General features: G+C 41.6%; 1 protein-coding gene across 2 annotated transcripts in view; it reads right to left on the bottom strand.

Moving 5' to 3' along the window:
- LOC104590503 (fanconi anemia group D2 protein) overlaps positions 1-22834 on the bottom strand; it is a 52630-nt gene extending 29796 nt beyond the window's left edge. Inside the window, exons 1-17 of one of the 2 annotated variants that reach the window (XM_088901958.1) lie at positions 22245-22834; positions 21716-22151; positions 21306-21560; positions 21004-21216; positions 20740-20871; positions 20507-20636; positions 20384-20430; positions 20184-20285; positions 19902-20009; positions 13067-13209; positions 12822-12916; positions 12626-12704; positions 12478-12529; positions 12295-12375; positions 8574-8669; positions 8384-8487; positions 1072-1528 (exon numbers count right to left, since the gene is read on the bottom strand). In XM_088901958.1, the coding sequence (XP_088758084.1) occupies positions 1072-1528; positions 8384-8487; positions 8574-8669; positions 12295-12375; positions 12478-12529; positions 12626-12704; positions 12822-12916; positions 13067-13209; positions 19902-20009; positions 20184-20285; positions 20384-20430; positions 20507-20636; positions 20740-20871; positions 21004-21216; positions 21306-21560; positions 21716-22151; positions 22245-22636 (2922 nt within the window). In that variant the 5' untranslated portion in view covers positions 22637-22834. The remainder of the gene's footprint in view (positions 1-1071; positions 1529-8383; positions 8488-8573; positions 8670-12294; positions 12376-12477; positions 12530-12625; positions 12705-12821; positions 12917-13066; positions 13210-19901; positions 20010-20183; positions 20286-20383; positions 20431-20506; positions 20637-20739; positions 20872-21003; positions 21217-21305; positions 21561-21715; positions 22152-22244) is intronic. The other variant, XM_010249193.3, reaches the window with a different exon arrangement.
- Between the last annotated feature and the right edge of the window lie 443 nt (positions 22835-23277).

Below are 23277 nucleotides of genomic sequence, written 5' to 3'. Positions count from 1 at the left end.
TTACACTCTTCCCTTGCGATATGTCTATACACGCAACCATGCCAAGACTCTCTCCATGCATAATGTGAATGTAATGATGATAAGAGTAGTGCATCGAGTCTATCAAAGGGTCAGGGTGTAGTGAGAGTAGGATATCAGAAATCATAACTAACACATTCTCCTCATCTTCTTCTCTCTCTTTTCCCCCTCCCACCCTTACTTTGTTCTCTCTTTTTTCTAGAGGAAGAGCTCTCTCAAAGAAGCTTAGTTCACAGGGGTTTCATCAGACATCTTCCATTACCCTGGTTCGATAATCTATAACAGGGAAGAAATTGAGGATGTCACCCATAGAAGTAGAGTAGGATGGGCAAAATGGAGGGATGCATCCAGAGTCTTGTGTGATGAGAGAACACCACTTAGACTAAAAGGAATTTTTCATAAAATAGTTGCAAGGCCAACAGATGGAGTAGAGTATCGGGAAGCCAAGAAACAACATGCCCTAGCAGAAATGCAAATGTTAAGATGGATGAGTGGGAAGTTGAAAGGATGGGATCTGAAATGAACTCATTCAAAAGAACCAAATAATAGCTTAAATAGGTTATAAAATGAGAGAAAGCAAACTAAGATGCTTTGGGCACGTGTAGAGGACCATCTACATCACCAATAAGAAGTAATTTGTTACAAGTTGAAGGGACTAGAAGAGCTAGGGGCAAACCAAAAAAGATATGGGTTGAAATAGTAAGATATGATTTAATGTCTCACAGTTTAACAGTGGATATGGTATTGAACAAAACAAAATGGCAGAACAGGATTTATGCAGCCAACCCCATATAGTTGAGAGTTGAGACATGGTTTAGATGATGGCATGTGATGATATGAAATGGAAGCCTATTTTGGTTATAAATATTATATTGATCTAATTTCAAAATTGATTATTAATTTTGTATCTATGAATGATAAGATATCAAAAACTTCAACATAGCTTCTCTCTGAATTGTTGAGAAATGTATACACTTTTAAAGAACAAGTACATTACCAAATTACAGGAAAAAGATTCAACTCAGCATTAGTAGTAGAGTTAAAAGTACATACCTTTGAAAAGTTTAAAATATATAAACAATCAACTAGTAAAGGCCGGAATTTGAATCTCTGTGCATCTACAACCTTGGTCACTGCAGAAATTTCTACAAGACTTGGCTCATTAGAGTCACGGGTATGGTCTTCTCCACACTGAGATACCTTATGTGAGGGACCGGAAGAACCTTCATCTGGGACATCCTGACTTGTTACACCTCCTGCCTTTCTCAGCACATCCAAAATTGTAGGCTGCTTGAGTTTCCCATTAACATCTGAGTTTTCTGGTGCTTTTGAGTTTCTTTTGCGTTTTGAAGCTCCACATACTTTCTTTTGCTCAATTTTTTTGTCCATGGTCATCAAATGGTTAGACTTGCTTAAGAACAAAGATTCAGAATTTCCCACAGGAAGGTGAAGCTCAGGTAGGGAAAGTGGGTACGATTTGAGGGTGATATCCAGTAAGCTTTCCACAAAACTGCATTAGCTAGATTCTTCAGATTCTTTATTGGTATTAGACAAAGCCATGAGAAACATAATGCTCGTTGATATTACATAACATTATTCTGAATTGATTCAAATGGATTTAGTAGGTCTAATAAAAGTTGCTTAAATTAGAGAGCATGCACAAGGACATATATGTAAAAGGACTCCTTCAAAGAAAAAGGGCATACATGTGAAAGTATGCACTACTACAGATCTTAAATAGAGAAAGAGACATCAAACATCTTAATTCTTGGGTATTCACAAAAAGTAACAAATGCAACTTTAGACACTTATACTTTCAGATCTCTCTGGTAACACCGCTAGGCACATTTCCATATGAAATGATGACCACTTTACATTTTGTTTGCTGTTATAATAACATGTTAACATGCCAGAAAATTAAAATAATTTGTCTCTTCTTCAGATTCCATAGATGTCACTAAGCAACTATTGGCACTTAAAATGAGAAAAAAAAAATGCTTACCTGAAAATTTATCAACAATAATTATACATGTTTCTATATGACTATATCTTTCAAGTGTTTTTGCTTTCCTCATCTTGAGTTAGATGCCCTTTCTACTTTTAGAGTCCCCTCTTTATTGACATTTTGTTTTTGTGTCTAGGTTAACAGCCTATGGGTTAATGGAACAGAAATCTTTTATTATCTTTCTTCTTTCATAGGGATTCCTATAATACTCCAAGAAGCATAGATGTGAAGGGATAGGAGATCCATCATATGGATGGCCGAACTCAGCAAGAAGGTTGGGCGAAATTTCAAAAATTTTTTTACTCCCATCCGGGAGTCGTATTCCCAATTTAGGAAACTGCATTTTCAAGGTTCGTTCTTGTAACCAAACCGAACAAAATCTGAAACCAAGATTAGAGAGAGATATACCTGATACGGAATCCACGCAATAAGCTCCTCCCAGCGCAGGTGTTCACGCCCAAAGAGTGTACCAAATCCTCCCTCCACTGAAGATGACACAGCTTAAAATGAGGCAGGATCAACAAGTAGTTCTTCACAAGAACCTCTGAATCTTCAGTAAGAATCGAATGGGGTAGTGAGCACAGATTTAGAATTGTTTCTTCTAACAAGAAGCAATATCAAGATCTAATCTTGATCAGTTCCAAGAAAATGGAGATCGAACAGGGTAGGGCGGCAAGAGCAGGGAGAAAAAGAACTGAAGGCAGAAACAATCAAACTGAATTATCTTCTGTGTTGTATGTTTTTCAGATCCGCCTTGCTCCCTATTTATAGCCTTAAAGAGATGGTCTCCTAATCTGATTAGGAGTCTCTTGATCCAAATCTTTACTTGGATCTGAACTCTTTAAGTGATAAGGATAATCCCTTATCTTATCTACAAATCAAGATCAGTTATTCCTAATCAAATTAGGAGTTCCTTGATCCAAATCTCTATTTAGATCTCTAGACTCTTTAAGTGGATAAGAGTTATCCTCTTATTCGCTAACTGCCAGGACCCCTCGACCACACAACCAGCCAACGCATACAACCTCCCCCGGGGTTACACGCTTAGACTAGACGACAGCCTAGTCATATGGTTCCTTGTGGACCATACGCCTACTAAGCCTTTGCACTAAGGCAAAGAACAATGGGGACCTCGGCTATAAGCATCAGTCGAAGACCTCAGCCCATCGCGAACAAAGACACTAAAAAATATTCTAAGTACTTCGTCAAGTAGGAAGCACACCGTGGCCTCGGTCGCCCGAAGGCTCACACCCCAAACATCCCTAAGGAAAGCCAAACCAGGCCTACTAAGGCATACCCCTCGCCCCAACACCTCGGCGGCTTACTTCAGCCTCGTCCAACCAATTTTTGATGGGGTGGAAAACAAACCAAGAGAGCTAAGGCCTTCGCCTCCCTTTCCTCCTCGCTAAGGAAAGGGGCCCCGAACCCCTCGGCGGCATAGCTCGGCCTTGGATGTACTCCTTTAACTTAGCTTCCTAAGCGAACGACTAAGTAACAAGCCACCTCGGATAACTTCTTTACTACTTGTGACCTCTCGGAAGGGGGCATCGGCCCCTAAGCAAAAAAAAAAAAAAAAAAAAAAAAAAAAAAAAAAAAAAACAAGTACAAAAACAGATAGTAAAGGCACAAGTTATGCAAAAAGTGTATTTCATTCAGTATTTCCTGTCAGCTTTACAAAAACTGGCCTCAAATGGGGGAGGCCAAGCCCTTTACAAATATGACTCAAACAAAAAAGCAAAGAAGAGAACAAGGAGCAGCCTACGCAGTGTCCTCGACGGGAGTAGGAACCTCGACGACGTCAGCAACTAGGATCTCGACAGAAGGAACCTCGGCAGCGGAAGGGACCTCGGCAGCAAGAGGGACTTCAACTTCTGGGGCCCCCATCTTGTCCAATGGGAAGTCAAGCATCAGCTTCAGCACTTGAAACTTGGTGTCCTCAATAACCTCCAAGTAGGAGTCAGCCCCATAGTTGGTGAGGGCATGCTGATACTCGACAGTCGTCTTCCAATTCTCGATGCTGTCTTGAGCCTTCTCCTCGGCCTCCACCACTTGTGCCCGAACAGCCGCCAGGACCCCGTCCAGCTGGACGTGCCTTATCTCGGACTGCTTCAGCATTTCATCGACCTTCTTCAAGGCCTCTTTTAGCTCTGTGGTGAGAGCCTTCTCAGCCTTAAGATCCTCCTCCAAGACCTTCCGCAATTCCTTCTCATCCCGCGTGGCCAAGAAAAGAGACAAAGAAAAACTTGCTATCCCAATGGTGGACGGACATAGAGTTGTCGACAGTGCGGCCGCGGCAAGCCTGCAAATAGTATATGCCCGCCTCTTGAGGGTGTGGCCTCGCCACGAACATAGCCCTAAAGATTTTTTCAGTTAGCTCCACGTCTCGGAGTTGAGACATCACCAACACCGCGAAGATGGTCCTGAGGGCATTGGGGGCCAATTGTCTGATCGAGATGCCATACCACCTCAATAGCTCGGGGATAAGGGGATGAAGGGGGAACCTAAGGCCAAACTCTAAGTAGTGCTGGTAGGCACAGGCTTCCCCCTCCTCTAGCATCCACGGTCGATCACCGGTATCCGAAACCCTAAGCCTATAGGTCCGAGGGATGAATTACTTCTTGGCAGGGCCTTCACTTGCTCCAGGCCAAGGATGCTATCCAGCTCGGAGTGGGGAAGACGCCCCACCGTCACCCCTCAGGCCACATACTCGGCCACCACCCTCGGACTGAGCTTGGGAACCTCCTCGCCCTCGACCACCTCAGGGGACCCCAAGGACCCCTCGGCTTCCCTTGGCCTTGTAGATCCGACGCTCTCATGGGGAGAATCATCACCCCTTCAGTTGCATTCAGCGCCTACAGAAGCAGTCCTCCCCCTTAGCACCTCGACCTCGGGCCTCAGAGTATGGATTTCGGGCTCACCCAAGTAGCCTCCACTACTGTTGGTAGAAGTCTGAAGGAGCTCGCTCCCGAGGGGTCGGGGAGTTATAGCATTCTGAGCCGGAGTCTGAGTAAGACATGGCAGCAAGAGAAGTCTTTTACCTAAGAGATCTGGGAAACTCTAAGGAAAGCAGGAAAGAAAGTCGAGGTCTCTGAGAGCAATAGCACTTGGAAGCAAATGGTGAAGGAGGACTCGACTAAGTCCCCTATTTAAAGGAAAACGGACGACCTAGATCGCCCCCAATCCAACAATCACGGAGTGACCACCTCTACGGCCCAATCCAGCAACCAACACACGTCGCTAGCCTCTGGAAGACGAAACGACGCCAAACGAGTCAACCGGTCTACTCAATGAGTCATCTGGTTCGCCCAGCGCTCCTGAATCGGAAGCAACGCGACCCGGCCAACCAAACGCTTGTCTCCCATGCACGGCCCTGACATGGAGCCCATCTCGAGCACGGTTCGGACCTGTTAGTGCGGGGACCCTTAGCATGCACGGCTTGTACCCAATGCAGAAATCCATCCCCCATACGGTCCACAGCTTGTCAGCAGCAAGACCCGTCTTGCGCACGGTCAATGCACGATGACCTGCCACCAAGCGTCACCCTCGGCGACCACCAGTCGAGGTCGATGACTCATACAGATTCACCACTAAATCTGTAAAGTGCAGGACCCGGGCGCAAGCACCCCTCGTACCCGTATCCAACACGGGCCCGAACTTGTCGAAGCCAAGGTCGAGGCCTCCACGCGACGGAATCACCACAGCATTCCTCGGAGGGGGAATCGAAGCCCAAGTCAACACCACCGCAATCAAAGACTAAGTGCATCCTCGATAATCCGAAGTCGAGGCCGAGGCCCTCATCAAAGAAGGCCCATCAGCGTCTCCAAGTGAAGATAATGCACTCACTTCGGCCGAAGCCAGGGTCCTCAGCTAAGACCTCCACCACGGCCTCGAGAGTGGGGGCAAATGATGTAGGCGCTTATAGCTCAGGCCAATGGCTCACACACGTGGCGGAAGGCGACGCGTAGAACGGATCCAATGAGAGCGTGTGCAAAGCGGAGGTCGGCGCACGACGCGGGGCCAATAGCGCGGCCACACGCGACAGCCTCGAATGGTCACGCCCTCAAGGCCGGACCACATCCTAGTCGTCTGCGTCCACCTACCTCCAAGCGGTCTCAAGTATAAATAGGGGGTAACCCCCCAAGGTGAGCATCTAGAATCACTACAGCTAAGAACTTCCTTGCCTCCCTTGTGGCCTCGTCTGAGTATCCTAGCCTCAGGCCTCATCCACCTTTCGTCACACCCATACGAACTTGATAGTCGGAGCTTCCGCCTTAGGTTAGCACCCGGGGCCTCTAACATTCCCTTTCTCTTCACAGGTCTGACCTACAGGCCCTCAGCCACAACGGACCTCGAACTTATCAGCCAGCCCTCGGCTCCGAAGCAGATTTACCCTATTGCCCTCGGCCCATCCTAGGCAGCAACACCTTCCTTTCACAAAATCTCCTTGATTTAGTGCAATGATGGTGGGAAAGGTTTGCCTAATCCTGAGAGACAACACTTTTCCTATGATCTTGTACAAGCTATTCACCAAGCTTATTGGTATAAAATCTCTTGGATGGACAGCATCACTCTTCTTGGGAATAAAAACAAGAAAGGTGGTTCGGCCCCGGATTTATAACTCCTCTCTAGAAGAATTCATTGAACACCAATTGAATGCCCTTCTTCAAAATCTCCCAACAATCTTGATTAGAATGCCATCGTGAATCCATTTGGTCCTGGAGCTTTTGATTTGTCCATAGAAAACACCATTTCCATTATTTCTTCCACTTGAAACTTCCTTTCTACCATTTTTTGATATCCTCCGCTAACCTTGGCCACTCTAGACCTTCTAACCAAACTTTATTTCCTAGAGGTCTTCTAAAAATTGCTTTAAAATGATCCACAAAAGCCCCAACAATCTCCTCTTGTCTCGTAAAAGTCTCACCCCCTACTTCTAACTTCGAAATGAAATCCTTCCTTCTCCTCCCATTTGTCACTGCATGAAAGAACTTTGTATTCCTATGACCTTCTCTAATCCATTTATGTCTCAATTTTTGTCTCCAACTCATTTCCTCTTGGAACAAGATGTCCTCCAATTGATTCCTTAGGGATCATCTTTGCTCCTCGTCATTATCAACAAAGGGACCCCTCTCTTCTTTCGAGTCTATTTCCTCAATTTGCTCAATCAACGGTTGCTTTATTTCTTCAAGTTCCCCAAACTCCATAATGTTCCAGTTTTTAATTTTAACTTTCAAATCCTAGAGCTTCTTATGGAAACTCATTCCTTGCCAATTGACCCTGGGGACAATTTCGTCCCACCATTCCTTTACCTTCCTAAGGAATCCTAAATGGCACACAACCACATATTTTCAAATCTAAAAGGAGCTGGACCCGCACTTCCCAACTCCTTGCCAACAAGGATCAGCCAATGGTCAGAAGTTACTCTAGGATCAACCACATATCACTACATGAAAGATGTTCCTTTTGTCAAGAACTTGCTATGACCACCTCATTGAACCAGAAAAGGAACCTAATCTGGTTCAATGACAACTAGATGGTTTTAGACTTGAGTTGTTTTAAACTAGGTAAAACTGGAACCAGGCCCCTTTCCTGTTTGATGTCCAGTCTGGTTATCACAGCATTTTTGCATGTGTGTGTTTGGTTTTGGAACTGGACAGTTGAACAAGGAAACCTGACAGCTTTCTGGTTTGATGAGTGGTCTGGCTTTTGAAGCACTGTAGTATTATGTAATACCAATTATTGTCCCTCCAACCATCCCTCTTTGGCAGTTATTTCCATGACACACACTATTATAATTCTTCTCATTTATATGTGAACAGATATACTGATATCCATGATTATAGTGCAACTTGACATAAAATTGTTTTAATAATTTCAGCAGAGACATCAAACACTGCATGCAAACATGCAAATGTAACAAGTTAGAAAGAGAAAGAAGTATAATGGCAAATTATTCTAAAAACCCAAGGAAACTAGCTATATAGATTTCATTCTAGTTGTATCACGAATTCACGATGAGTGAAATCAAAAGAGACAAGTAGGAATTGTTTGCAGAACAAGACAATTCTGCAGCTATCCAGTTACCACTTAAAAACAGTACAATTAAACTGGAAATAGGTTTTTCCTTTTCCTTTATTTGGCAGTATTGATACTTCTAGGAGGAGATGAGTAGGATATATAACATATGTTGAAGTTGTTCTTACTCTTGATTTTAGAAGTTTGAACTCCTAAAACAAGTAAGGGAATGTATTTAGTGTTTGTTGCTGCTATTGTATAACATGAGATTGCATTATTGTCCAAGATTCATTATTATATCTTTTTTATTTCACACAAATTGGAGAATCAGTGCCAAATACTCACACCAAGTTCCTCAAGCGCTTCAATAACTTTGTAATTATCTCATCTCTTGTAGACTGACTTACATAATCAACCGTTCCAGAAACTTGTGTACAGAAGGCGTTAAGCTACAGTAGAATCAGAAATGTTAGAGATCTATGATTCAACCACATCCAGCTCTATGATGGGAACAATAATACATCTCCAGACTTACCAATTCTCTTATCCAATTAGTAGCATAATAGAGAGATAGGCACACTGCCTGCTTCTGTTTCCCAGGCAGAAACTGCCATAAAGGGCCAACACAATACTGGAATGCACAAAGCAAATGCATGTTAAAACTTAAAACATGAAACATTCAATATTCTACAAATCAACGTGCATAAAACAGCCCTTCAAGTTCAAATACAAAAGAGTAATCATCATAATATATCACACAAATACATGGAAATACTGCAACCAGACAGCCCTAGGTAGCTGAATGCCCGTAAGAACTAAGAACATTCCATAAGTGCTAATAAGTAATAACTTTGTATCTTGAATTACAGAAGAGATTAAGACAAGAAAAAGGAAAAGAACTGTTCTTTAGTGTTTAATGATATGTCAAAGGAATCAGAATCAAACAAAAAGCAAATAGGGAATCTTCAAGAAGCAGTGGGCTATTATGAGTTAATCAAGTTACTATTTACAATAATTTGAAAAGGTGAAGCCTCATCTAGAATGACCCTAATATTGAACCCATATAGAAAAACTAATAAAACAAACATGAAAAACACCATTGAACCCATATATGTAGTAGGAGGAAGAGAAACATCCTGGGTTCTAAGGTTTCTGGTTAGACAAGCAAAAACCTTGACTACAAGTATTCATTAGCAAAATTTATGACCAAATATTAGTAGTCAATGAACAGATACAAGTATTTGGGACTACCTAAAATTTATGACCAAAGAAGTTCATACCTGGATTTTGAAGGGATGGGAGATCCATCATATGGATGGCCGAACCATGCAGTGTGGCTGGGCAAAATTTCAAAAATTTCTTTCCCCCATCTGAGAATCCTATACCCTAATTTAGAAAAATTGCATTTTTCAAGGTTCGCTCTTGAAACAAATCAAGCCAAATCTGAAACCAAAAGGAAGCATGTAGGGATATACTTGATACGGAATAGCAGTAACTCCCAACGTAGGTGTTCATGCCCAAAGAGATTACCAAATCCGCCTCCACTGAAGATGACACAGCAAATGTTGAGGCAGGATTAGCAAGAACCTATGATTCTTCAGTAAGAATCGTGTAGGGTTGTGCGAGCACAACTTCAGATTGTTTCTTCACCAAGAAACAATACCAAGAACAGTTCTTGATCACTCCAAGAGGTGGAGGTCGAACTAGGCAGGGCAACAAGAGCAAAGGGAGAAAAAAGATTGCAAAAAAGAAGTGAAGTTTCTATAGAATTTGCCCCCTTATTTATAACCTTCCCTGGATCAGCTTCCTAATCCAATTAGGAATGACTTTCTTGATCCAAATTTGATATTTCGATCTAGATCTCAAGTGGATAAGACTTATCTTATCCAACTGCTAATCCTAATCAGATTATAAACCCAAATTCGCCCATTTAACTAAATCACTTAAGCCCTGTTCGAAATGAGCCTTAGGCCCATTAAGTCACACTGCTCACTTTACCCTTTAAATGCTGGCTAGTTTGTCTCTCTTTGTATGGCGTGGGACCCTAGCATTGATCTACACATCAGTCACATGGGTTCAGCCCAGCCTTTGTTACAAGGCCTGGCCGAATTCACTGCAAAACACACTGAACCCTTGAGTCCATCAGTATGGGCTCTCAATGGGCCCAACATTTACACTAAATGGTCCTTGGGTCCAGCCATCTTGTGAAAGCCCAAGGACTGTGGGCAGATGCAAGATTATCCCATCAGGTATAACCCTCAATGGTCTTACACTTAACATCTCAACCCTTAATGATCATACACTTCCCGACAAGAGAGGACCTCTTCATCGGCTGCAATGTACAGTGTTGCACTCTCTACTCACATGAATCCCAGGAATTAAAACTTTTTTGCAAACATTTTGTGAAACCATAATATATATGTATATCTCTATATAAATATATTTTGCAAAAAACAAATCTCAACAATTTGAAATCAACTACCGGCAGTTTAGGTTTCCATCAGAGAGAGTGCATTCCCCGATCATTCACTTTATCCGATAAAGGGGCTAATTCTGTCACTATGATCACCCACTAGATGAATTCTCAGATTGCCCCAACATACCCAGGTTTTGACCCCTTCTAAGGATCTCACTGATTGGCGTCTCAAAGGCAGCCCAATTAGACACCTAGTGTAGTACCATAATCGAGTCTAGGGGTCAGGTGTAACATTCCAATTTTTGCCCATCTTATAACCCCCAAAAGCATGAATCGAAGCCAAATCAATGGTAGAGATCAAGCGCCGCTCTGACGAAGCTCGGGAAGACCAATCGGCGCGACTGTTACTGCACGCACGAAGCCTCGGGAACCGAAGCGACGATCTTGACAAGCAACAGTAAAGACATTAATTGCCCCGGTCCACCCTAAAGCACCGACCCAACCAACACTACAGACACCCACGGTCCGCCTAAGACCACCGGTCCAACTAGCCTCTCGGGTCTCCTCAAGACGCCCAATGATGGACCCTGACCAAAGGAGGCGTTGCACCCCAACCGGGCACTCCACTCTTCAACTTCGGAACTAGGGAGTGGTGTTCGGATTTCGAAATTTCAAGCACAAGTTCCTCAGTCGAAGAACGAAGAGCCCTTCCGCGGCGCAGCACCGCCGAGCATCAGAGAGGCCCAGACTTCGGATAGCAACTCAACTCCTCGGCACCTGGCAGGAGTAAGTGACCGCACAATACCTCGGCCGAGCACTCCCTCTCCTCGACTCCAGAACTGGGGGAGTGGTTTTCGGATTCCAAAGCTAGAATTCTTGAAGTTCCATAGCCAATGATCGAAGAACTCCTCAGCCACAACGCACCTTGTGCGGATCCCAAATTTTGACAAGCACCGAGGAATACTAAGTGGATCAGACGCTCAACCACACTTCAATTTGGAGTTCCTCAGCCGAGCAACAAAGCACCCTGCCGCGCTAAACCTCGGTCGAGCACTTCATTCCTCGACTTCGGAACTGGGGGAGTGGTGTTCGGGTCATGGTTGAGCTGGCCTCAGGCGACACGTGGCCGCCCAATCATCACCTGGTCACCCCGGCCACGTCGGCACCAACCGACCAGCTCCGCGGTCCCGGCCGTGCTACGCTATTACAGTAGCCCCCCATCTTATCTACTCAGCCACGCCAGCTACACATCACGCGGATAAGCACGACCAAGGATAGAAGGAGGGATGAGGACAACTCCACTGGGGAATAGGACTCTATCCCAGAGACCTCGACAATTAACCTCATCCCAGCAACCCCAGAAGCCCAATCTGACCAAGACATAGATCTCTGGCTATAAAAAGGTATCTCCCTCTCAAGGTGAGGGATTCCAACTTCTAGCACTCATACTGTTACTCTGCTCGGACCAGTACCCTTATTGCTCGACCCGACCATCCACCACCTTCTACTGACTTGAGCATCGGAGTGCCTACCTGGGGATAACTCCTCGGGCCTCTGACTTCCCTTTCTTGATCACAGGTCTTGAAGCGCAACTTCGTCCTACCACCTCGGCTCCGCCCTGTTGGCAAGGACTATCTAACTGCCTTCCTCGGTTCATGCACCACCTCGGATCGAGCAGCGTCACAAAGCACAAAAACAAAATTATGTAATTTAACATTTATTTGTTGTCGTGGCCAATGTGCCATTTCTAGTGATGTGATAAATACCTTTAGATAGCTGAATACTTTGCACCTAACACATACCAGGGTAACACTATTTATTTAAAAACCCAATGCCTCACCTTAGGTGAAGGAAGATGTAAAGGACAGCCAAGTAATGCATCAATGCCTCCGAGAGATCCTTGGTTAGTCAACCTCTCCACCTATTCATCAAAAATAGAAAAGGAAAAATCAATTCCAATTTCAAAATTTTTATCGTGCTCTTATGAATGTCCCCAAAGTAATCAAGGGAAGCGCATGCTTACAACAGATAGTAAAAGAAAGTTAGCACATAGAACTTGTAAAGATGATGAAGACCTGCAAACAAAATATTGCAGTGTTCAGATACCCTTAATGATGAACAATTAGTTCAAGTCATACTTCAATACAAAGAAATTGTGACAGAAAAATTACTGTAAGGAAGAAGAAACTAGTGGCAAAATGTTCAAACAGATAGGAGATAGATCACCATCCAAATTCATCCACAGTTCCCCTGCAATAGAACCAGAACACTGACTGTGATCAACTACAAAAAAATTTTGAGAACTTCAAGATGCAGACTTAATGTCTTAAAGTACCAATAGTTTGAAGTTGCAATTCTGAGACTTACCATCCAAACCACAATAGGAATCCTTGATGGGCAGTTGCCCTCCTTCAAGATCTGAGAGAAACATTGACTCAAACTCTCCTACATGTTTGCCAATCCTGCAATATATATTTCAACATGACGCAATTAGACACACAGAAATATCATCCAAATAGTTTAAACAAAATAAGCAAACCAGTTAAATGCATCCTAAATTGCAACATAAACTATTTCAATGATAGACTATTATACTATCCATAATTGCTCACCATTCCATAATTGTTGGCTTAAGAGGTGTAGATTCCAATAGTTGAATCAGTTCATCATAAAACAAAATCAATGGCAAGGGCAATAGTTTGCAAGAATCCAGAGCTGTTTTCAGAAGTTCCATAGCCTCCTCAGAGTTTGTTTTCTGTAAAAGGGTATAAAAGAATAGTCAATGCATGCTATGCTCTATAATTAAAAGGGACATAGATTAGAAGACAAACTTATTTAGCAATGCATGACATTCAATTATGACAAGCAGAAAAGATAAGACCATAGTTGTCACTTGTCCAGGTGACACTTAGGCAATACTCTTGAAAGATCACCTCACCCAACCACCTACATATTTATATGCAAGACACCACATATTTTTATTTTTTTATTTTATGTTATGTTATTAATAGTAGTACAATAGATATTATTGGACTAACTTATTCATATTGTGGGTTTATAGTATTAACACTGTTATTCTTATACTAGTTTCTTTTTATTATTTTCTTATTTGTTTGGATTCAATCAATACACAAGTCAGTGACATAGTCTTGAACCTTTTTAAGACTTTAAAACCTGAATAGAATAACTTGAAGATTTTATCCAATTGACAGACAAGAACAATCAAATAGGATTTCTTTCTTCTTCTTCCTAAGACAAAAACAAGGGCTCAGCCCTTATGTTTTGTATGTTTCCTTTCCTTTCTTATTTTTCTTCTCATAAATATGTTGATTTTCTATCTTTTGAATTTTGATATGGGGTTTATACTTATTTCATGGGGACTATGGTGATTATTAGTTAAAAATGACTGCTTATTACTATTACCCTAGGATTTATATATATTTATTTATTTTAAAAAATTCGTTGCCTTGGCAACTAGGTGACAAGGCGCAAGATTATGGTTTTTTTCACTACTAAGATAAGATTATGGCTTATTTGTCAAATTGAAACAAGGCATAAAATATTGGCAACTGAGGTTTTCTTAAAGCTACTTTGTTGAATTACATCCAATCCCTAGCACCAAGATACTTCAACATGCTTAACTTACCCACATCAACACAACAAAGTACTAAGACCAATACTTGATTCCACATGGATACTATTGATCGTTACCAAGACAGCTTGAAACTAATGGATTTATCCATGCTTAAACATTGGCAAGTGATGGCCTCTTAAAGCTACTTTATTGAAGTACATCCAATATCTAGTACCAAGATACTTCAACATGCTTAGTTTACCCATATCAACAGAAGAAAATACTAAGACCAACACTTTGATGCTGCATGGATACTAATCATTGCTACCACTTACCAGGATAGCTCAAAACCAATGGATTTAGCCATGCCAAACCTTGATACAGTACCAACACTTGGCACTTGGCATGAAGCACAGCAGTACTTGTAGAATATTAATGATGCTCCAAAAAATTAGCAAAAAACATCAGCACTTACCACTTCCAAACATGGTAACAATAAGAAAGAGCACATCTAATGACGAGTCAAAAACGTTGATTTTCATAGTGTTAAGATGTGTCGAATAGGGGTAGTTTAGTCTTCTTCTGTTTATTAAGTAACTTGCTTATGTGGCTGTGTTATTAGAGTTACTCTGCCCCACACTTAAATAAGGGCATTTCTGTCTTTGTAAACATGATTAGAAGCTAATATAGATTAAGGGGGTCGACTGAATGGGTTAACCATCAGATTTTCGACTGACCCCTCTTCTTCTCTTCCTCTTCTTCTTCTTCTTCTTCTTCTCCTCTTCCTGTTCGGACTACTGTAGCAGCAGTCGAAATATGGTATCAGAGCAAGGTTCCTGATCTAAGTCAGTTGGTAAAGCACCTCAGTGTTGTTCGTGACTCTTCACTTTCGTTTCTGGTCAGTCGATGGAGAGGACTGGTTCGCCCTAGGTCAGAAACATTACAGCTTGTCTCTCTGCTGCGCATCTCTCTTCAACAAGGAAAGTAACTTCAACAGTGAATGGTTGATTGATATTCTCAAAGGAAGGTCGGTTCTCTCTTCTTCTAGTGTTACTTATATTTCTGGGTAGAAACCCTACAAGAAGCTGTTGGTATTGAGTAGAACCTAGAGAACTAGGTTCATTGTTGCCCTAGGTAGGGCTGTGTGTGCAGTAGCCGAATGGTGTAGGACTGCTGTGAGTTGTTGAGTGGCTGTGTGTGCAGTAGCCGAATGGTGTAGGGCTGCTGTAAGTTGTTGAATAGCTGTGTGTGCAGTAGCCGAATGGTGTTAGGGCTGTTGTAAGTGGCTGAGTGGTGTAAGGTAGAATGCAGTGAACTTGCCGAACTCCTTGTGGTTGTGTAATGCCCTCTTAAGTGTGTTAAACAAGTCTGAACTGGGTGCAGCAGATTTGGCTGTGTTGTGGTGCTTGAGTGGTTGTAAGAGGGCCTCTACTTGTGATTAATGAATGGTAAACTGATTCTTATGTGGGACGTAAGTGTGTGAAGTCAGCAGTAGTGTGAATAAGAACAAGTGTGTGCTTCCACTGTGGTGTTTAGAGACTGCAATAGGTGCTGAAATATCAAACTGTGAACAACATCAATCAGCTTGTAGCTGAGAAGTAAAGTTAGAGACAACTGTGAAAGAGTACAATGGCAGCAATAGGAGATGGCTACAATGATCAGAAACCTAGTGTAGTAATTTCCTCCGACTACCTAGGGGTACAAATGACCTCAATTAAGCTAAATGGAGAGAACTATGTTCCATGGGCTAAATCAGTGGAAGTTTTTCTCAAGGCAAAGAAGAAAGTAAAGCATGTAAGAGATGAGAAGCCACCGGTTGACTCTCCAGGGTTTGATGATTGGGAACAAGAAGATGCTCAAATCATGACTTGGTTGTGGAATAGTATGGAACCCAAAATCAGTGCCAACTTCATGTTCCTTGATACGGCTAAGGATATATGGGAGCATGCTAAGAAGCTATATTCTGGACAAGACAACACAACAAGAGTATATCAGCTGTATCAGGAGTACTTTGATCTACAACAAGGAACCAAAACACTAGAAGAGTACTATGCCTGCATGAAGAATATAAGGAATGAACTCAATGTCTATCATCCCCTTACTTCAGATATTCAAGTTCAGCAACAGCAAAAGGAGCAACTTGATGTTACAAGATTTTTAGTGGGGCTGAAGTCAGAATATGAACCAATTAGAGCTCAAATATTGGGGGGCTCTACTCTTCCATCACTTGAGGAAGTATTCTCAAGACTTCGTAGAATTTCTTTGGGCCAGACAGAGAACCCCACACAGTATGATAGATCAGCACTTGTGACAACTAGAGGTGGTGGACATAGTACAAGAGGGGGAGGTCATTCCAAAGGGGGCCGTGGCAATTCCATGATTGGTCGGGGTGGCCGTGATTCAGGGGGAGGCCGTGGTAGAGAAAAAAATAACTCTACAAGGAAATGTACTCATTGTGGTAGGGATGGACACACAGTGAATTTCTGTTATGACCTACATGGCCCTCCCTCTAAATGGGCTAATCATGCTGTAGCAGGCGAGGTTGCTATTAGTGACAGTAAACTGGCAGACCGAACACCTCCCACATCTACATCTACTTCTGGGAGGGAGATGGTGAGTGTTCCGCGTGATGAGTATGAACGGTTCCTTCAAACTACTTCACAGCATACCACTGCCACATATGCCCAATCAGGTATTGCTTGCATGTCATCTAAAACTCCTTCCTGGATTATTGACTCTAGAGCCTCAGATCATATGACCGGGACTCCAGGTGTGTTCTCTTCTCTTTCTGAAACCTCCACATCACAAACTGTTACACTTGCCAATGGATCCTCATCTCCCATTTGTGGTGTTGGTAATGTTGACTTGGTTTCTGTCCCCTTATCATCCGTTTTATATGTACCTAAGTTTCCATTCAATCTTATGTCTGTTAGTAAAATAACCAAAGCTCTTAACTGTTCTGTTACCTTCTTTCCTTCCACTTGTGTTTTTCAGGATCTCAAGACGGGGAAGAAGATTGGGAATTGAGGTTGCCAGGTCAAAACAAGGTGTTAATCTGTGTCAAAGGAAATATGTCCTTGATCTATTGGAAGAAACAGGACTGTTAGGTGCAAAACCGACTGAGACCCCTATGGAACCAAATGTTAAGTTGAGCAGTGATACAGGAGAAGTATTTGAAGATCCTGGAAGGTATAGACGACTAGTGGGAAAGCTGAACTATCTAACTATCACGAGACCCGACATCTCCTTTGCAGTCAGTGTGGTGAGCCAATTCATGCAGAACCCTCGTATACCTCACTGGGATGCAGTCCTTAGAATTGTGAGGTATCTGAAAGGAGCTCCAGGCCGTGGGCTATTGTATAAACCAGGAGGAAAACTTGAAGTAGTTGGGTATACAGATGCAGACTGGGCAGGCTCAGTGAGTGACGGAAGATCTATTACAGGCTATTGCACATTTTTGGGAGGAAACCTTGTAACATGGAAGAGTAAAAAGCAGACGGTTGTAGCCAGAAGCAGTGCTGAAGCCGAATATAGGGCCATGGCTCACACTACCTGTGAATTAGTGTGGCTGAGGAATCTTCTACAAGAAATTGGGTTTCACATGGATAAACCTATGAAATTGTACTGTGACAACCAAGCTGCACTCCATATCTCTTCCAATCCTGTCTTTCATGAGAGAACAAAGCACATAGAGGTTGATTGCCACTTTGTGAGAGAGAAGGTTCTTGCCGGAGAGATAAATACAGAACATGTGAGCTCCAATGACCAGTGGGCAGACTTGTTTACAAAAGCTCTAAGCTCAGGGAAAGTGAACTATCTATGTAACAAGTTGGGATTATATGACATATATTCTCCAGCTTGAGGGGGAGTGTTAAGATGTGTCGAATAGGGGTAGTTTAGTCTTCTTCTGTTTATTAAGTAACTTGCTTATGTGGCTGTGTTATTAGAGTTACTCTGCCCCACACTTAAGTAAGGGCATTTCTGTCTTTGTAAACATGATTAGAAGCTAATATAGATTAAGGGGGTCGACTGAATGGGTTAACCATCAGATTTTCGACTGACCCCTCTTCTTCTCTTCCTCTTCTTCTTCTTCTTCTTCTTCTTCTTCTTCTTCTTCTTCTTCTTCTCCTCTTCCTGTTCGGACTACTGTAGCAGCAGTCGAAATACATAGTTTTCCTTTAGTTTATTGTTTTTATTATATTTTTATACTTTTTATGTAATTCCATACTTATTTATCATTGTCCCATGACAATGAGTTTTATAGGTTGATTTGCAATCTCAATATTTATTTATCACAATGTCCCCATTTTAAAGTGTTTATCTAGCATAGCCACTCACCATCCCCACCTATGACATAAGTCACATAACTGCTTGGATATTTCCAGAAAAACTCCCCCTTTCCTAATTGTTATGTTAATGGTCTCAAGTTATATAATAAACCCTTACCCCACAAGAGTTTTCAAACCAGGCATTTCTAGAAACCATAAGGGCCAATACCACCATCATAGGCCTTGTCCATCATGGAGCCATCTAATTATAAAAAGACAAAATATAAACAGGGTTTCTACTTTGTACACAGGGACCTTGTCAATTATAACTATCCTCTTTATGGGCCCTATAATGAAATTAAGGTATTTCCTCTCAAATCTAACTTCTCCAATCCTGATCTTCAACTAATGGGTCTTGGAGATGGAATCCTCTACCAAGACAAGATATCTTTATGAAGAGAATCTGCTCAAAATTAGTTCAGGAAAGCAATACGAACTCATTGAATGGTTTCACACTATGAAGTATCACATCCAACCTCTAAATCATTTCTTCAATCTATGAAACCAAGGAGGTTCTCATTGGTTATTCAGATCTTGGAATGAGACCTTGGTTAACAACCTCAAGTTTGTTAGCAGTTAATGCAATATTGAAGATTAACATCCTTCTTGGTGATTGGCAATATATGAGTCACTGGCTCCTAAAGAAATATAGGGGTTCCACAATGAACTCTGCACATTTCTTTCAAAAATCTATTTTGCTGTTGTTAGGTTGGAGTACTGAAGCATCCAAACTTGATGCCTCATCCTCTGAAAGCAGGAGATTTATTCCTCTCTGGCCATGATCTGAAGTTAACATGGCATCTAGATAGTAATAGAAAAATAAAATCTTTGGAAAGAATACCTTCAATGAACTAGCAGTTAGGAATGACCATTTTAGAACAAAAAAAAAATAACAAATTCAGCTTGTTCACTATGTGAACTTGAGGTGGATCTCCACCCTCATGATTGCTGCAGTATGAAAGAGCAACTGGCATTTAGTCTGAGTTATCCTTCTCTCTAGCATTCCAATCAATATTTCAATTTGCTGAATGGATGAAAAGCTGGATTGAACTATTGAAGGGAAGACTCTTTTTCCGGATTTTCCATCATTGCTTAGAAAATTTTGAATGCCAGAAACAATGCTGCTTTGGACAGCATAGCCTTCTGCTCTTCCCATCCAAGGTTCTGTTGTGTGTAAACAAGTATTTGCAACATTACAATCATTCTGATACAGACATCAGCAGGTAGCCAAGCTGGACCTTGTCTCAAAATGGTTACTTCAACATTTAAGTGTGATTGCTTATTGCTCCTTCAGTGCAAATTAGGAAGCATAATATGGCTCAATTTTTCACCAGTCATAATTTTTTGTGTCCACAAATCTCTAAAAATATTGTATCCAATACCATACCACTCACATTCAGATACGCAACGGCATTGTTTAGACATGGATATGAACAAAATATAGCACATTCAGAGACACTAAGAATACAATATGAATTCCAACATAGGTCAAAGCAAGTAAGGAGGCTGAACATTCTGAAATGACCTTGACTCCTTGAGTCCTACCTGAGATGAGGATAAACAGGTAGCATAATTTGCATCACCAAGACGGGAAACTAACTTTAAAATTCCAATTAGCCCCATCTTCTTATACTTCATATCAGGATTACCAACCTGCCTTGTAGTATTAAAGCACAGAGCAAACAAGGTAACATTAAAACTTTTTTATTAAAGGAAATCCAGACAAAAAAAAAACTAGAAACTCAACATACTGGATTGGAAAAGCACAGCAAACTGACATACAGAATCAGGTTTTATCCAACAGAAAAACCTAACATACAAACAGACCTGCTTTCTTACAATCATCAATAGTTCATTTGCAATAGAAGAGCCAAAGGAATCTGCACTGGATCGAGCAGACAGTGCCAAATGGCTAAACACCTCATAGACCTGCATATTGAAAGTGATGATGAAACAGCACATAAGATGTGTGTGTGTGTGTGTGTGTGTGTGTGTTAAAGACAACAGAGATGAAAAGCTACAGAAACCTTGTGCAGATTTCCAGTATTAAACCCTTCCAGGTAATCCAAGATACCTGAACAAGAAGAGAACATGGCTGATTTAGGCAATGCCTGAATTAGAATATGTAACTAAAGATGTGGATTAAATACCATTTATATAAGAAGAAAGTGGAATCAGTTCCTGTGCATATTTTGAGGCTAGCAGAACCATGGTCTCCAGAGCAGAATTCACTTCATAGCTAATGCCAGAACCTATATGTGCAACTAAGGAGCCAAGGACCTGGACAAAAGCACCACCAAGAAGTAAACTCAGACTGAACATTAAAAGCATAGAGGTTGGTTAAGTGACTAAAGGAATAACGGATCAATGTTGATATGCTCACCTCCTGTCTTGAGTAAGTATCAGTGAACTCTTCAAACAGTGATGTATACAAGTGAATTCCAAATTCCCTTGCTTTTTGTTCTTTGCATGACAAAAGATACTCGCACACAGAGAGGAAGGATGGGAAATAGTCCTGCAAGCACAGAATGAAGTGCCCATTTTTCTATAATTAGTCATTCAATGCAGCTCTAGATGTGTAGGAATGAAAAGTCTCTTTAACATTAGCATCCAGGACTAAGATGTGATAAAAAACAACAAACAATACCTGTACTAATTCCCTGTGACCATCAATGCACTGATCAAAAAGAGCTTCTCGAAAAAGACCTTCCATAATTTTCTTTTTGACAATTTTTTCAATACTCTTCTGTATGGGCCCGCCGTTTGCATAAATAAGCATAAGCAGCCATACATCAATTACCTTGTGATTCTCTGCTTTATCAAGGCAATTCAGCTCTTTCAGGATTTCCTGACAGAGTATCTACAGTAATAAAAGCTACCAAGAGTTAAAAATAGAGAAAATCATTTAAAAAGGAAAAATGCATGAACAAAATGAGACTAAAATCTTACATTCTTGAACCGCAAGCTTGACTGAAAAGCCTCAAGAATTGAAGCCTCAGTATTGTTCATAAGTGATTGTCCTTTGAGTTTCTTGCTCCTTGCTGTGCGGGGATCTGGAACACTCACAAATTTTAACTGCTGGCGTATCTGAGAGATTATCCTTCTAACATTTGCCGGTGTCGCAGAAAGTAGTAAGAATCTAAGCAGATATGGCATATGTTCTGCATCAATGGTCCTAATGCAGGACAATGCTATGGTGATCGCCTTCAAGAAGATAGAAATTTACAGTCCATTAGAACATGTGAAGCTAGTCAATTTTGAACGCTTAGATTTCAACAGATTTTACCAGCTTTCTCTTTGTTTCTCAAATAACACAAAATCTAAAAGAAAATAAATATGCATATAGAATAGCAGAAAACCTGCTCCTGCAACTGCTCATCCAAATTAAGATTGGAAAAGGAATCTACTACAGGCACAATAACCCCAGAATCCTCTTGTAGCATCTGCTCCAGGGCAGCAACCAACGTTTTGTTATCCTGGTCTCCAACAATTTCCGGCAGGGAACCAATAATCTCTTTCTTAAGATGGAGGGGACAAATTGAAAGAACTTCCAGCAACTTATCCGTAAAAACCTTAGAATCAACGAGGAAATCGAGCCACCGGAAATGGTTCACGATGAGCCTAGCAACATCCTCCTCGAGTGAGGGAGCGCAACCTGTGTCTACATCGAAGTACTCCGGGAGCTTCTCCAGTAGCATTTGTTGAAGCTGCAACTGGATGGACGGTACCATTAAGAGAATCCGAACCAGACTCTCGCCTTGGGATGAACCATCGCGAGATGTAGGTATAAGCAACCTAGAAAGAGCATATATATATAAGTGTGATGTTAGTTGAGTTATTGGTGGTTTGAAGAAAACCGGGACGAATATATACGAAGAACTAACCAACCTTCGCAGATTTTCAGGCTTTTGGATGTAAGAATTGAAGCCAGAAAGGAAGTCAGAGACAAGGGAAGCACCGGTCGCGGAGGAGAAGCGGTGGTCGAGATGACGACGGAGTTTATGGGTGTCTGCAGGGAGGCATGGAGGACCACCGGGATTGTGGAGAGTACAACCTGCGTCCGCGAGCACCGAAATCATCTTCTCGATGAGAATTTCTTCTTCGTTTCTTCTCCCTTTCTCTATACATTTGCTGCTTTTGTTCTTGTTATTGTCGGTGTTGGAGGTGGGAGAGGAGGAGGTGGATTTAGAGGAGGTTCTGGAAGGCGCGTCAGTGGAGACGGCCGGAGCAGCGGCGGCGATTGGCCTCTTCCTAGAAGAAACTTGATGAAGGAAAACCATTTCGATTCAATCGAATTCTAACTTTCTAAGGCTCAAGCAGTAGCGGAAATTGAATATCGTTATCGGCACTTGACTTGAGAGAAGCGAACCGAGGAAGGCGTGAAGAACTGAGAATTGAGAAACGAGCACATATGACTCAATGAGAAAACCCCGCCAATTTTTCGAAACAATGATTGAAAACTTGAAAACAAGCATAAAATTCTAAAACTACCTTATGGTTGAGGTTTAGATAATTAAGCTCCTTTATGGTTTATATTGTGTTAAAATAATGGTAAATCTCTTAAACTATCCTCCTATTCAGCAAATTACCAAAATATATTCTTACCGTTTAGATATAGTCTTGCGCTACCAAAATATATTCTATTAAACATTAATAGAAAAAAATAAAATATTGAATTTTCCCTTTACTATTCACCAAAATTTCAAAATAATATTAGACAGTTATGCCCTTACCTCCAATTTGATTGACGTATCTTCTGACATTTATTGTAAATGAATAAAGTACATAATTGATTAAAGTCATTGTAGTGTGTTTCTATGTAAATACCCTTAAATTGGACACTTATGAAACTCGTGTTAGTTTAGAAACTTTACAACTGTTAGATAGATCAGAGGAGATTTATCCTGCCAAGATTGACATT

The sequence above is a fragment of the Nelumbo nucifera genome, chromosome 3, assembly GCF_055504915.1.
Source record: "Nelumbo nucifera cultivar China Antique chromosome 3, China Antique-T2T, whole genome shotgun sequence".
In the NCBI taxonomy this organism is placed as follows: Eukaryota; Viridiplantae; Streptophyta; class Magnoliopsida; order Proteales; family Nelumbonaceae; genus Nelumbo; species Nelumbo nucifera.
The sequence above is the reverse complement of the archived record's forward strand: the minus strand, read 5'-3'. Positions and strand labels throughout refer to the sequence as shown.